Source organism: Temnothorax nylanderi, unplaced genomic scaffold (genome assembly GCF_030848795.1).
Source record: "Temnothorax nylanderi isolate EJ_2023f unplaced genomic scaffold, tnyl_v1.0 TNYL_tig0026_pilon, whole genome shotgun sequence".
NCBI lineage: Eukaryota > Metazoa > Arthropoda > Insecta > Hymenoptera > Formicidae > Temnothorax > Temnothorax nylanderi.
In genome coordinates this window covers 880,475-893,036 of record NW_027249088.1, presented here as the reverse complement: position 1 = coordinate 893,036, position 12,562 = coordinate 880,475, and the positions used below count along the sequence as shown (strand labels likewise).

The 12,562-nt window shown below is 42.2% G+C and overlaps 1 protein-coding gene across 1 annotated transcript; it reads left to right on the top strand.

Annotated features, from left to right (window-relative positions):
* Nucleotides 1-541: 541 nt before the first annotated feature.
* Nucleotides 542-11,569, top strand: LOC139769979 (transcription factor Sox-14). Its single transcript, XM_071701540.1, has 2 exons — nt 542-1,742; nt 8,731-11,569. Exons 1-2 carry the CDS (start codon nt 1,486-1,488, stop codon nt 9,551-9,553), a joined length of 1,080 nt encoding a protein of 359 aa, XP_071557641.1. The 5' UTR covers nt 542-1,485; the 3' UTR covers nt 9,554-11,569.
* The last annotated feature ends 993 nt before the right edge of the window (nt 11,570-12,562 follow it).

Genomic DNA, 12,562 nt, shown 5'->3' with positions numbered 1-12,562 from the left:
TTAGGAAACGTAGGGAAGTTCTGTCAGTATCGAAACAAAAAAATTCGGACGGCACCTCTAAAGTTCCGTGATTGTATATCTTCAACCCTTTCTCTCTTCGCGAAATCCTCTCGACCTCTCTATCCGCCATTGTCTTCGGAAGTATCAATGGACCGAGTGCACCTGGCTGACCACCAACGGAAGGCGGAGAGGTCAAAAAGGCGACTACGGCGACGGCGGCGGCGGCGCGATAATCCGCACGACAAACGCACCCATACCCCCGCCGTCGTTGTCTTCGTGAGCGGTGCGGTAGGAGAACAGAAAGAGGGAAAGAAACGGAGGAGATAGAGACGTCTCTCCACCTGTTGCGCGAACGCGCGTATCCGCTCTGGACCGCCATGCCGACGCGGCGGCCAATCGCGGCCACCCATTGGCTGCCCTAAATGGTGGGGGCAGCGCGCCGCCGCGACCGATTGGCCCGCTGTCTTATTTTACCCCACGTCCCACGGGAGCCGAGCCGAGCCGCACCGGCGAAAGCTCCGTCCCGCGGGTTCGCCCCAGATGCTACGTGCTTCGCGAAGTTCCTGAGGGAATCCCCACGATTCTCTCTGTCAGTGCACCAAAAGGACTCGTGTCCGTCAGATCAAGCCGTTGCTCGAAAAAAAACATATTACGTCACAGAAGCGCAGAACTGCCCTGGAAGAATTGCTGAAGTATAACTGTATCGTGACGACCGAAAGAAGACAACTCCTGACAGTTGAAAGAGCCCCCGTTGACAGATTAGTTTAGTTTATCGTGAAATTGAATTCGAAGACGTAACAGAAAGCTGCACAAGAAGAATCCAGTGATCAATAGACGATTGCATGGTTTTTTCTGAAGAATTCATCGATTAGAAGATTCGAAATGTCGTCCTGATGCAGTTGATGATCCAAGACGTCCATATTTTTGGAAACATTTTGGACTTCTAAAATATGCACGATTTTTTTGGGAAGCACTCATCATCAGACGAAGATTCGTCGTTCAAAGATTTTAAGGAAACGTTGCAGTTGCTCGTGAGCGTTGCATAAAGATTTATTTGTTAACTGAAACGTCTAGTCTTCTTGCGGGATACTATTAAATATTTGAATAAATAGAATCACACGGAGAAAATTTAGACATATCCCAAATCATCGAAAAATGTCTTAATTGTTATTTTCGTGCAGTGAATGTGAACCAACTTGAAAAGTTTGACGATAGAATTATCTAATCGATCGCGACCAGTCAAAGTTAGTTGACACTTAATGTTGACGATACACCAAACTCAACAAACTTCGTAAGGTCTTGTTTAAGGGAACAGTCAACAGATCAACTTTACGGGAACCCTCAAGACTACTGAAGATAAATACCTTGAAAATATTTAAAGATATTTTCGGAAATACGTTGACAGGATGTACGGAAAGCTATCTTATCCACTTGAGATAGGAGTGTTCTATCAATCTTTTAATCCATCAGAAATCTCGTCCACTCATGAAGAAGGCAATTAGATTAAAGATCGTGGCAGAAAGAGAACGATTCATGGAGATGTCGTCTAAGTCCCTGCATAACGAGCACATAAAACGGCCGATGAATGCCTTTATGGTGTGGTCGCGTGGTCAACGTCGCAAAATGGCACAGGAAAATCCAAAAATGCACAATTCGGAGATCTCGAAGAGGCTAGGCGCCGAGTGGAAGCTCCTGAGTGAGAGCGAAAAACGCCCTTTCATTGACGAAGCAAAGAGATTAAGGTGAGCTCACAAAATACACGTTGTACATATCAGGACACGTTGAACACACAGTACTCTCGAACGCATATTTTCGAATTTGATTATTTTATACTGAGAAATTAATGATGACGTTTGAAATGAACTTGCTTCTCTTATTTATATATCCTGAAATTAACTTCCGAAGTTAAATTGATTTGTGTATATTTCTCTTATATGTAATCTTAAAAGCATTAATTTATTGAAATTTTTATTTTACTAGCCATTCTTTATATCATTTTTAAACACTGAAATTTGGTATCTTTTAAACTAAATTTATTATTTTCAGAATAATTTTTATATGACAAATAATTTATATCATATAATAATATAAATATGTATTCTTCTTTTAATAACTTTCTTTTTACAAGTGACAATATATGTATTCATTTAACGATAAATTACGAAAATTATTGTCATATAAATTATGATATAAATAGAATATAATTAAAATATAATTAGGCTATAATTAAGATATACGTAGGAGATAATTTAAAGATAACTATTTTTAAATCTCTCTATCAAAATCTTTTCTCCTCTTTCTCGCAATGTTATTTTACTTTTTATTTTCTATTTCTGATGTAAGAATCGTTTAATAAATCATTGCATTCTCACATTATCTGTAAGTTATATAGATAATAAAATATAGAACGATAAATGATTTAATGATAAAGAATAAATAATAAAATTAATGAATTAAGGTAAATGAAAAAATAGATTATGGTAAATGATAAAATAGATTTTTTTTCTTTATTTCTTCAAAAGTTTTCAATTCTGTGCAATTCTGCACAAAGAGACTAGCCTGAGATAATAGAATTTTGATAAGACAACGTGTTGAAAATTATATTACGTATGATAGGAAACTTGTAAATAGAAATTCTTATCACCGGTTTCATGCAAGATTGCGATCAAACCTATGGTACAAATTCTACATTTTTAAACGTTGATTCTGAGACGTTTAAGATAGATTTTACATATTACAGATTGATATATATTTTTAGCTACGATTTGATGACAATATTTTAACATTATTGTCAGTGTACAAATTCATACATATTTTTACAAATCATGAAATAACACAGACCTTTTATCTTTTTAACCAATTATAGTCTTATCAATGATTCAAAAACATCTTACGGACAATTGTTTCATCTACAATGAGAAATAAATCTGCCCAATAAATATTGATTTGTAGAATTACTTGCAATATAAATATTATTTATCGTTGAACTTTTCTCTATTCTTTCTCTCTCTCTCTAACATGACACTCATAAATATAAAATATAAAACTAGAAGAAGGAATACTTTTTACGTCATTTTTGACTGACAGGCGACTTCTTTTCCGCATGGCGGCACTAATTGCTACTCAGTCACGATAATATACTCCAGATGATTGCGTTGATCGGGGTGGGGTCCGTATCAGCAGAGCCGAAGGGATCGAAAACGGCGGGAAAGCGTGCCACGCGATCGTCTCGTACTTCATAATACGGTACATTGTTGCCGAGAAGCTTAGGGGCTATGCTGCGCTTAAGCCCCGGGTTGAAATAGGGGTGAGACGTGGCCGGTATTTATAGGGCGGGCGAGAGAGACGAGCTCTTTATTACCGGCCCTGAATATTTAATCACTGTTATGAGTTTATTTAGCTCGCCGGAGCGGCCGCGCGCCGATTTTTCGAGACCGGCGCGCCCTTAAAAGGGCCCCCTTGAAAAGGAGGTCCCGGCAATCTCGCGTGAATCTTCTCTTCTCTAGAGTCCTCGTAACGTCTTGTATAATTTTTTGCGAGCCTTATTCGCGTAAGGTTTTGCAATCTCGTAAACGCAATCTCATCAGAAGGGATATCAGTATTAATTTTGCGATGATAATCAACCCGCTTAAAAAATTTGGTTGTTTCACTAAACCTTTGAAAGTATTTTGATATTATTTAACATGTTGTTTCTCGACTTTGATTGCTTATTTCTTAGAGTGACAGATATTATTAAAAATTTAATGACGATTATATTTATAAAGCAATTTATTCTATTCACTCAATAATAACATCCACATATTCTTCAACAAACAAAATCTTGAAAGAATGTCATTAATGAAGCACATTAAGTATTTCTTGAGTCTTCTATAGAAATTATTTCAATATTTGTGCCAATTTATTGTTTTATAATAATCTTATATTAATTAGATTAATAAATAAACTTGTGCTAGACCCTTCGATAATACGTATCTTAATAGCAATATAAATTTTAATAACAGTATCCGAAATAAAAATCGGGGTTAAGGGGGACGGCGAGAGGAATAGGTTTGCGCGCAAGGTGCGTGCAGATTAAATTTGGGAACGATCCCCGCTCTCTCGCTTTTCGATCTCGTCTCGGGGAACAAGATTTAAACTGATTTCACGCTCTAACCCCGTGCCCGCATTGCAAAATATCCCGACCTCGATTTACATTTCACCCCGTCGGGGGGAAAAAAAGAAGGAAATAGAAGAAAGCGGGGGAGTCGGGCGGATGTCCCGCGATGCCGCTGAAATTTTCGGCGAAGCCGCGAATACCGAAACCGGCGTCGTCTTAAACGGATCGCCGTCGCATTTGTACGCGGAAAATGCAATTCCCCTGATTGACGGCAACCGACCGCATCGATAAACGATAATTAATGGAAATGGCACTCACACCGAACTCACGGCGGCGCAATTTGTCATATTTCAATCAATCGAAATCATTGAATTTACTTGATTTGCGATCAATGCGTTTAACGTTTCACACTTTGCGGTATTTATTATACTTCACATGTAGTAGTGACATGTTTTATATCCCATTTCAGTATTATACGTTATTAAATTTTCTATCGACCTCCAGCACCCGCTTGGCTTGCTAACGATACAAAAGCGCAAAACAAAAGGCTATATTTTTCCATCGGAAATTTCTAAGAGAGAAAGAAAACCGGGAAGAGGGCCGTCGAGGGGCGCGGAAGGGGGTGAGAGGTATGGGCAATTCGAGGGAAATTTCGACGCGGACGTGTAACGGCGAATCCGCTTTTCTGGCGGATGGCAGCGACGTCGACGACGAGAGTAGGGTGGCGGCCGTAAAATAAAAGGGGGCGGGAGAGGGGAGGCGGAGGGAAACGGAAGGGAGACGCGAGGGAGGTAAAGTCGTTCCCTTGGAGCGGCGTCCTCGGTAGGAGCGGGTTCCCTTGGACCCGCGCCGTCACTGGCCCGACGTAATCTGTCCGTTCGTTCACGGCGACTCACAATGTGGCCCCCGAGATAACAAATAAAGCCCCATTGTCGCAATTGTGTGGATTTAAAAGGATTTGCCCGGCTTCTCCGCACCCCCGCCGCTGCCACCGCCGCCGTCCGCGCTCAACGATCCTGTCTCTCTCTCTCTCTCTCTCTCTCTCTCTCTCTCTCTCTCTCTCTCTCTCTCTCTCTCTCTCTCTCTCTCTCTCTCTCTCTCTCTCTCTCTCTCTCTCTCTCTCTTTCTCTCTTCCTCTTTCTCTCTCACCCGCTCGTCTTCCCTATCCCTCCTTCTATTCCTCTCGTCCCCCGTTCTACGTACCCACTTCAACCCCCTATATGTTCCGCAGCCTCTTCCCGATTTCTCGCTTCTCTCATTGCGGTGAAACGGCTTTTTACACGCTTTGATGTTTAGCATATATGAACATTCCTCTGACATCATGGCGAGAAATCCGTTAATGTGATTAAGTCGCGAACAATTCTGTTAATCGAGTAGATTTTATAGATTAACTGCAAATACATGAGACATGAGAGTGTCGAGAAGAATTGCTTATTTAGTTCCATTTAATTAAATTATTAACAGTTTGGACGATAATTTCTCGCAATTGCTTCTTAGATTTGTTATCGAAATTTATTCGTCTTTTAAATAAATAAAATTTTGCGGAAAATTTTAAGATAGTTTAATCATTATATAAGGCAACTCATAAAAAAGTAGAATAACACGTGAGCCGCTATTACCTTTTCGATCGTGGAGAAAATAGAGAGAGATACGCGAAAAAAAGGACTGTCGCCGATCGCTAAAACTCATCTATATAGTTAATGAAGTCCATCCCCGCGGGCGACGCGATCATTCCGCGCTTTCGGTCGCGCGGTTACAATCGTAACTAATTGTTATTGTTCCTTGTCGCGGCGCGGCGAGAGAGCGCGTAGCTTATGTCGTCGCGGGGATGATATAGCGCATTGTTTATCGGCCGCTAGATAGAAGCAACGCGCAGGGGAGAGTAGAGGCGGACCAGAGGGGGGGAGGGATGTGCAGAGGTTGGAATTGTAAAGATTACGGCCGATGTTTATGCATTTATGCTGAGTTATTGTCGGCGCGGCTTTACCGATGTTTATGCTGATTTACGCTTTGTGCTATCTGCCGGGACACATTGTCCCCGGAATTATTATTCCGCGGTCGCGGCGGCATTTCGCCATCCGCGCGCCCCGCACGCCAATGGCCTCTCCCCCTCGTTTCACTTTCGAGCTACCCCCTTGAAATTTCGAATTTCGTCACACAGTGAATTCTCCATTTCGTACTTTCGTAGAAAACGATCGGCACGTAGACACCGAGGGAATTCTCTGCTATAATTGTTATGACTTCTTTCATCGCTACGATAAAATGGCTGAGAATTTAACGCGAAGGAAACTGCTGGTCGCGAGGAAGAGAAAAGCTCATTTTCCAAGTGAGAATATTTCCCATCACATTTATTTAAGAAAACGAAACATACGGACAGTTTATGCAATTACCGCGACTTAAAGCCAAAATAATAACGGCGCAGCAATGATAAAACGACTTTGCTTTCGCTAAATTATTATTATGACGTGGTGCGAAGTAAATGCACCACGTTATCACCGTCGTGCCTCCGACTGCATTGTCCTGGTGGTTTCCGGCGAAATTCTTCGCGACGACCGCCGTTACCAAAAAGCCCCCGTATCTCCAAACCTCCCCTCTCGACCCTCGTCTTTTCTTTTTTTTTTATCTCCACGAGGTGAGGCATAAATAAGCACAGCGTTTGTGCGCCTCTTGGGTACATAATGGAGTATTATGTGTCGGAGATACCGCTGTTCCTCCTTTCCCTCCTCCATCGTCGCGCCAAAGAGAGGTGTGTGTACAAGATACTTACTGCAAATACCTATGGTGCCCCGTATCGTGTTCTGAAACGGTGATAATACGTCCCATTGTACGTGGGAAGGCGAAAGAACAGTTTATAAAAATTGTAGGGAGGTGTTAGCGTCCGCGATAATCGATAGTCGTGTTGTTACATAAAAATGATAAAAAGAAAGACATAGATATGAGGCGTTCTAAGAAGGCGCTCAGCTCCGTTTCTTGAGATATTCGTAATTTTATTTATGAATCCCGATTGAAGGAAAACAATTTTTTTTTGCTTTTATAGTAATCGTAGTAGTAGTTAAGAATTTCGAAAAAGTCGACAAGACAAGTTATCCGAGAAACTTAATTAATTGATATGATAATATAAAGATATATACATATAATTATTGGCGAAAGTTCTTAGGAAATTATTTCGAAATTATTGGAAATCGTAAGAATTATACAACATTTGAAGAAATTTAAGCTCATTAAATCATTTATAATAGAGCTCTCGCTTAACGACTCTTGCCATCGGGATGGTCACGGAATTATGTTGCAGACCCATCGCAGGCTAAACTATCGCGTTCTCAGTTACGAAACTATTCAATTAAGCCGTTCCCTTCTCCTGAAATACGCGTGGAACCCTTCTCGGCTGTTCCTTCCCCTTTACTTTACCGTCGTATAACGACATCGGATTCAGCAGCGTATTTACGATAACGACGAGCTTCGACGAATCCGCGTCGAGTGAGAAAATTGAGCAGAACGAAGTTAAAAGGAAATTAATAATAAGTGCGAAAGATAGAACGCTTTTTTTAAAGAGGGCAATCTCTTTTGTAAATACAAAGGTTGTCTATAAAGCAGACTACAATCATGAGAAAAACTAGCCATATTTTTAAAGTAGATAAATAATCTTCATAAATTAATCCTTTTGTTTTCGATGAAAAATTTCTTTTAAGTCAATTGTTCCATTTTAGTTGCTCTATTTTCTTGTATCAAATATCCAGCATATCTCCATCAATCAAATATCCACCCAAATTTCAGCATCTCTCTCTGACGTACTCATTATTAATTAAATAAATATTAATTAGCTCGTTTACAGAAAAATTATAGAAAATTAAAAGAAAATCAATATACAAACGCGGATGTCCGTATGATAATACAATTATACATTTTGTGGGCTTTTAATATTTTTCAATTGAGAACTCTATGCACTTCAATCATTCCTATGAAACTACATATTTTCGACCTTTACTAAGACTTTCCTTAATCAATAAATCAAGAATGAATTACATATTGGTCTTGATTTGATTTTCTATGACACTCATTATCTCTTCGATCCGTAAAAACTTTAGCTTTTAATTCAATTGTAATGACCGTCACTTTCATAATTTTAAAAATTAATCTATAGCCTTTATTAAAAATGCCAAATAAGTTGCTTAAATAATTTTTTATTCTGAAAATAAATGTTGGAAAAAATAAATTTATAGTATTTAATATTATAAAGTAAGCAACAAAAATTAATAAAACAGTAAAACAATTAGATTGACAATTCGCTCAAATGGAACAATTTGTATCTTTCTCTCTAATTTTGTACCTCTGTATCTCTAATTTTAATTTAGACGTAAGAACATATTTTTAAGACTTTAAACTTTTAAATTATACAAGAAAATATAGACAATTTCTGTTGTATAGAAATTTTTCTTTTTAATTCGATATATTTAAATACACAATGACATGTCTAAAACGTATTGTTTAGTTGTATTATTTATTGTATTAATTAGTAGTGGATCACCGCTATTACAACCACAATTACACAATCACACCAATACAGCACCAATACACGAAAGAAATTCCAGTCGGATCTCACAGTACAATGATACAAATTACCATCCACCTTTCAGAGCTCTTCACATGAAAGAGCATCCCGACTACAAGTACCGGCCGCGCCGGAAACCGAAGTCTCTGGTGAAAAAGGAGAACAAGTTCGGCTTCTCGATATCACCACTGATATCACCGGGCGACAGCTTGACCAATCTACCGCGCGGTCTTCTGCCGTCGTTGACGCCTCCGACGCATCATCTGATGCCGCACGAGGACCTGAAGATCCCGCGCTTCTTTCCGCCATTCGCCTATCCGCTCTATCCGCTGCAGCACAAGCTGAGCGACGACTTCAACGGCGGCAAGCTGGCCGCCGATCTGGCCTTACAGGCCCTCTACACCGGCAATCCCTTTTATCCGAGCCACCAAACGATGTCCTGGCCGACGAGCCTGTCGGCAGCCGTCTGTCTACAACCCAACTGTAGCTGCCCGAGTCCGCCGAAGGAGCCCAAAAGACCGATTCCGTCGTCCAAGATGGACGACCCACCCTTTCCGAGCCCGGCGAGGGCCGACGACGACGCCGTCATCGCGGAGCGAGAAGAATCCCGGTACCGAAAGCTCGAAGTGGACTTCTCCACCAATCTGGAGAGCCATCATCAACATCATCATCATCATCATCACCATCATCATCAGGAGGACCGTTCCCAGGATCGCTTCTCTTCCTCTTCGTCCTCGTCGCCGCCCACGGAACAACTGGAGAGATCGTCGACGACGACGACAACGACGACATCGTCCTCGTTATCCTCGGCGTCGAGCGGCAGGGTCGACAGCGCTTTCTCCGTTCAGAGCCTGACGTCGACCTCCAACAGCTCGAATTCGAGCTCGCAGCGCGGACACGTCATATGAAGGCCGCTCCCGGTTCTCCCGGACTTAAACTTCCGGGGGAGCCTGATGCCGGCCGCGTGGCCGACTGCCGATTGGTGGCGGGTGGCCCCGATGCTCTCCCCGATCCCTCAAACGACAGTCGTGAACCTGAGCACCGGTGTCGTCAAGGAGGACCCCGTCCATTTCCAAGACGAGCAACAGAGGGGCTCGTCTACCGTGTCCAGGTCGCCGAGGAACGGCGTGCACATCGCCAATGTGCAGTAATCTACTCGTCTATCGCCGAGCAGTTGTACGCTCTGGATGAACATTTCGGTATCTCGCGACCGGAAGTGAGCCAGTGCTATCCATGTAACTCGGATAAATCGACGAGAGCGCGTCACGCTCTCTCCTTTTAACGGAAAAACCTCTCGTTTTGTAGTTTGGAGATCTCATTCGGAGCAACGTAATCCGCGACTAGCGAAAAAACGACGCGTATTACGGGTCGGAAAGTGCCCGGCCGAAAAATATCGGAATCGAGGAATAGGCCGTATCGGAGAAATAGCTTCGCGACCGCAGGCCGAAGCTGGCGAAACAGAAACAGAAATCGATAACTCGGCTATACGGCCCCGAAATCCTACAAAGGATCGGGTGCAAAGGGTCCTCTCGACCGGATCGTGCACGCGAAGCTGGTTGCTAGAGGAGTCCAATTCTGATGAGATAACCAACCCTCTCACATGCCACATATTAGGAGGCGGGCGGGCGCGGGCGCGGGCGCGTTCGGGGGTGGACACGGTAGGGGGAAGAGAGGAAAAAAAGCTCTTCTGACGGAGGCAAATCTCTTCTTTGAAACGCGGCCGTGCGAAATAAGCCTAAAACGTTCTGAATGCTAACGTAGAGACGCGCACGTACCCCGACGACGCGGTTTCGGTTGTATCTCGCGACCGGCGCGGGCGTCGCGCCGCGCCGCGCTGCGCCCGCTTTTCGCGAACGAAAGTATCGATACGGCGAAATGGAAGACGCGTGGCTGACTCTGCGAACACGCGTCGACGCGAATCCTTTTCTAATATTACGGAAAGGCCAGAAAGACATTTTCGAAGGTTGTCAGATTTATTCCATCTCGCTAAAGGTTGATTTCGTCAATGTTGTCTGGTAGTTCGAACAGGATTATGTTCTTAACTATTCTCTAATTGCTTCGCGGAGCGTAATTTACAACGTTGTACGTGTTTATTAATATTTTGGCAATTTAATTTATTGAGATTAAGAGGCTTATTCACCCTCACAGCTCGGTGAAGAAATGTAATTTGGAGAATAAATTGAATGAAATGTACATTTTGATTTATTGATGTACATAATTTTACATCTAAAAAAATAAAATAAAGACAATTTTTTTATATCTTCCATAAAATGTTCACGAATCTTTGCATTTTTGGACTGTGCTTCAAAAGGCTTGATCTGAAACACAAAATAAATATTTTTCTACATATGTGCTATTTATCGGCAAGTTTTCCATTCTATTTATTCTCAAAATTTTTTCACCGAACCGTCAAAATGAATAAATCTCTTAATTTCTAAAATCAGATCCACACATGTTTTATACGATGTCGTTTTTGTTATATGTGTAATGAATTATTGTTGACTTGTTAAGGCGAGTTGTAACATTATTGCTCGTTCGTCGAGAGTAATCCGCCAACTTCTCCTCCTTGTAGAAATTCCCGCTAAGTATTTCTAACGACCGTATAGCGAGCACTGATGCGAGTTCATTAGCGTGTACCCTAACGGGAGTAAGATGCAAGTAAACGTAAAACGTATCTAACGTATAGAAAAAAAGCATATTTCCTCTTCCTCTCTCTCTCTCTCTCTCTCTCTCTCTCTCTCAATAATCACGCGACGCATTTCGCGAACGCATAGCGACGCTTCGATTAACTCGATTAATTCGGAACAAGAATAACGCGGATGCGCCACGTTAATCCCCGCCTCGACGATTACGATACCATTGTTAATTACTTCTGTAATATAATGCAACGCGTTTGTAAATAAATCTCGATCCGAATTAAGAAATATTGTCCCCGCTCCACCCCTCAAACACCTCGCATTTTCCAAACATAATTATTAAGTTTAGGAGCACAAGCAGAGGCTTTCTTTTTCTCTTGTTAATCATATATATGTCTTCGTTTTTCCTTCCAATTAAACAAAGATAGACATATGATTTAACTATTAGTTAGTTTACCAATAGGTTGGAACAACCGGCTCTTAGTAGAGTTTTTTTATACGCTTCGGTGTACATTTGAGTCAAGCTAGATATTCGCAGTCATTTTTGTACGCTCGCAATCTTATCAAACATCAAATATTAGTGGACAGCCTAAAAGTCTACGTCTGAAAGACTCTCAGCTTATCGCGAGGCTAATATCGCGCGAGTGAATACGAGCGTGCGCGCTTTGCACCACCCTCGTAGTTTTCCAAGGAAAGCCGCGAAATTAATCGGTGAGGCGGCGGGGAGGAGGGTGACGAGACGAGGGAAAATCTCGAGGGCAATGTGAAGTTTCCTCCGTGCCCCCCCCCCCCCGTCGCCACCCTCCTCTCTCCCCGCCGGGTCTACACGGGGCGGCTCGTCGTGTTTTATTTCTGATAGCGACGCCTCCGTCGCCGCCACGGGGACATTATCGCCACCGCGAAGGACCCTTTCTTCCCCCATAAAGGCAATCATGCTTTCTCCGCGGTGAGATAACGGCGAGAATGGCGGCCGGGAGACGTTTTCCACACCGTGGCGGCACGTTCCCTCCCTGTGCCACGATAATCAGTAAGAATTCTTCGCCGCGTTCGCGATTGATTTCGCGAGAAACGAAAATTCAAGTCGATACGCGTATAGATTGTTAAAGCAATTTCAGATAAAAACCATTCTGAGGCGATTTAACTTCGAAACCTATAATTTAAATTTACGTATTTATTTTTTTATTAAAAATTGAATATTTTCTCTGACTGTCTACTCAGGATCTATCCAACTCTATTCAAAATCCACTCTAGTCCTGTTTAGGATGGAATATCATTCGCGGG

What these genes read in the sequence shown, in the direction of transcription:
- LOC139769979 (XM_071701540.1), top strand. Translation starts at nt 1,486, where the DNA reads ATGAAGAAGGCAATTAGATTAAAGATCGTGGCAGAAAGAGAACGATTC. An exon ending in GACGAAGCAAAGAGATTAAG is followed by an intron (nt 1,743 to 8,730) that starts GTGAGCTCACAA and finishes TCCACCTTTCAG; the next exon opens with AGCTCTTCACATGAAAGAGC.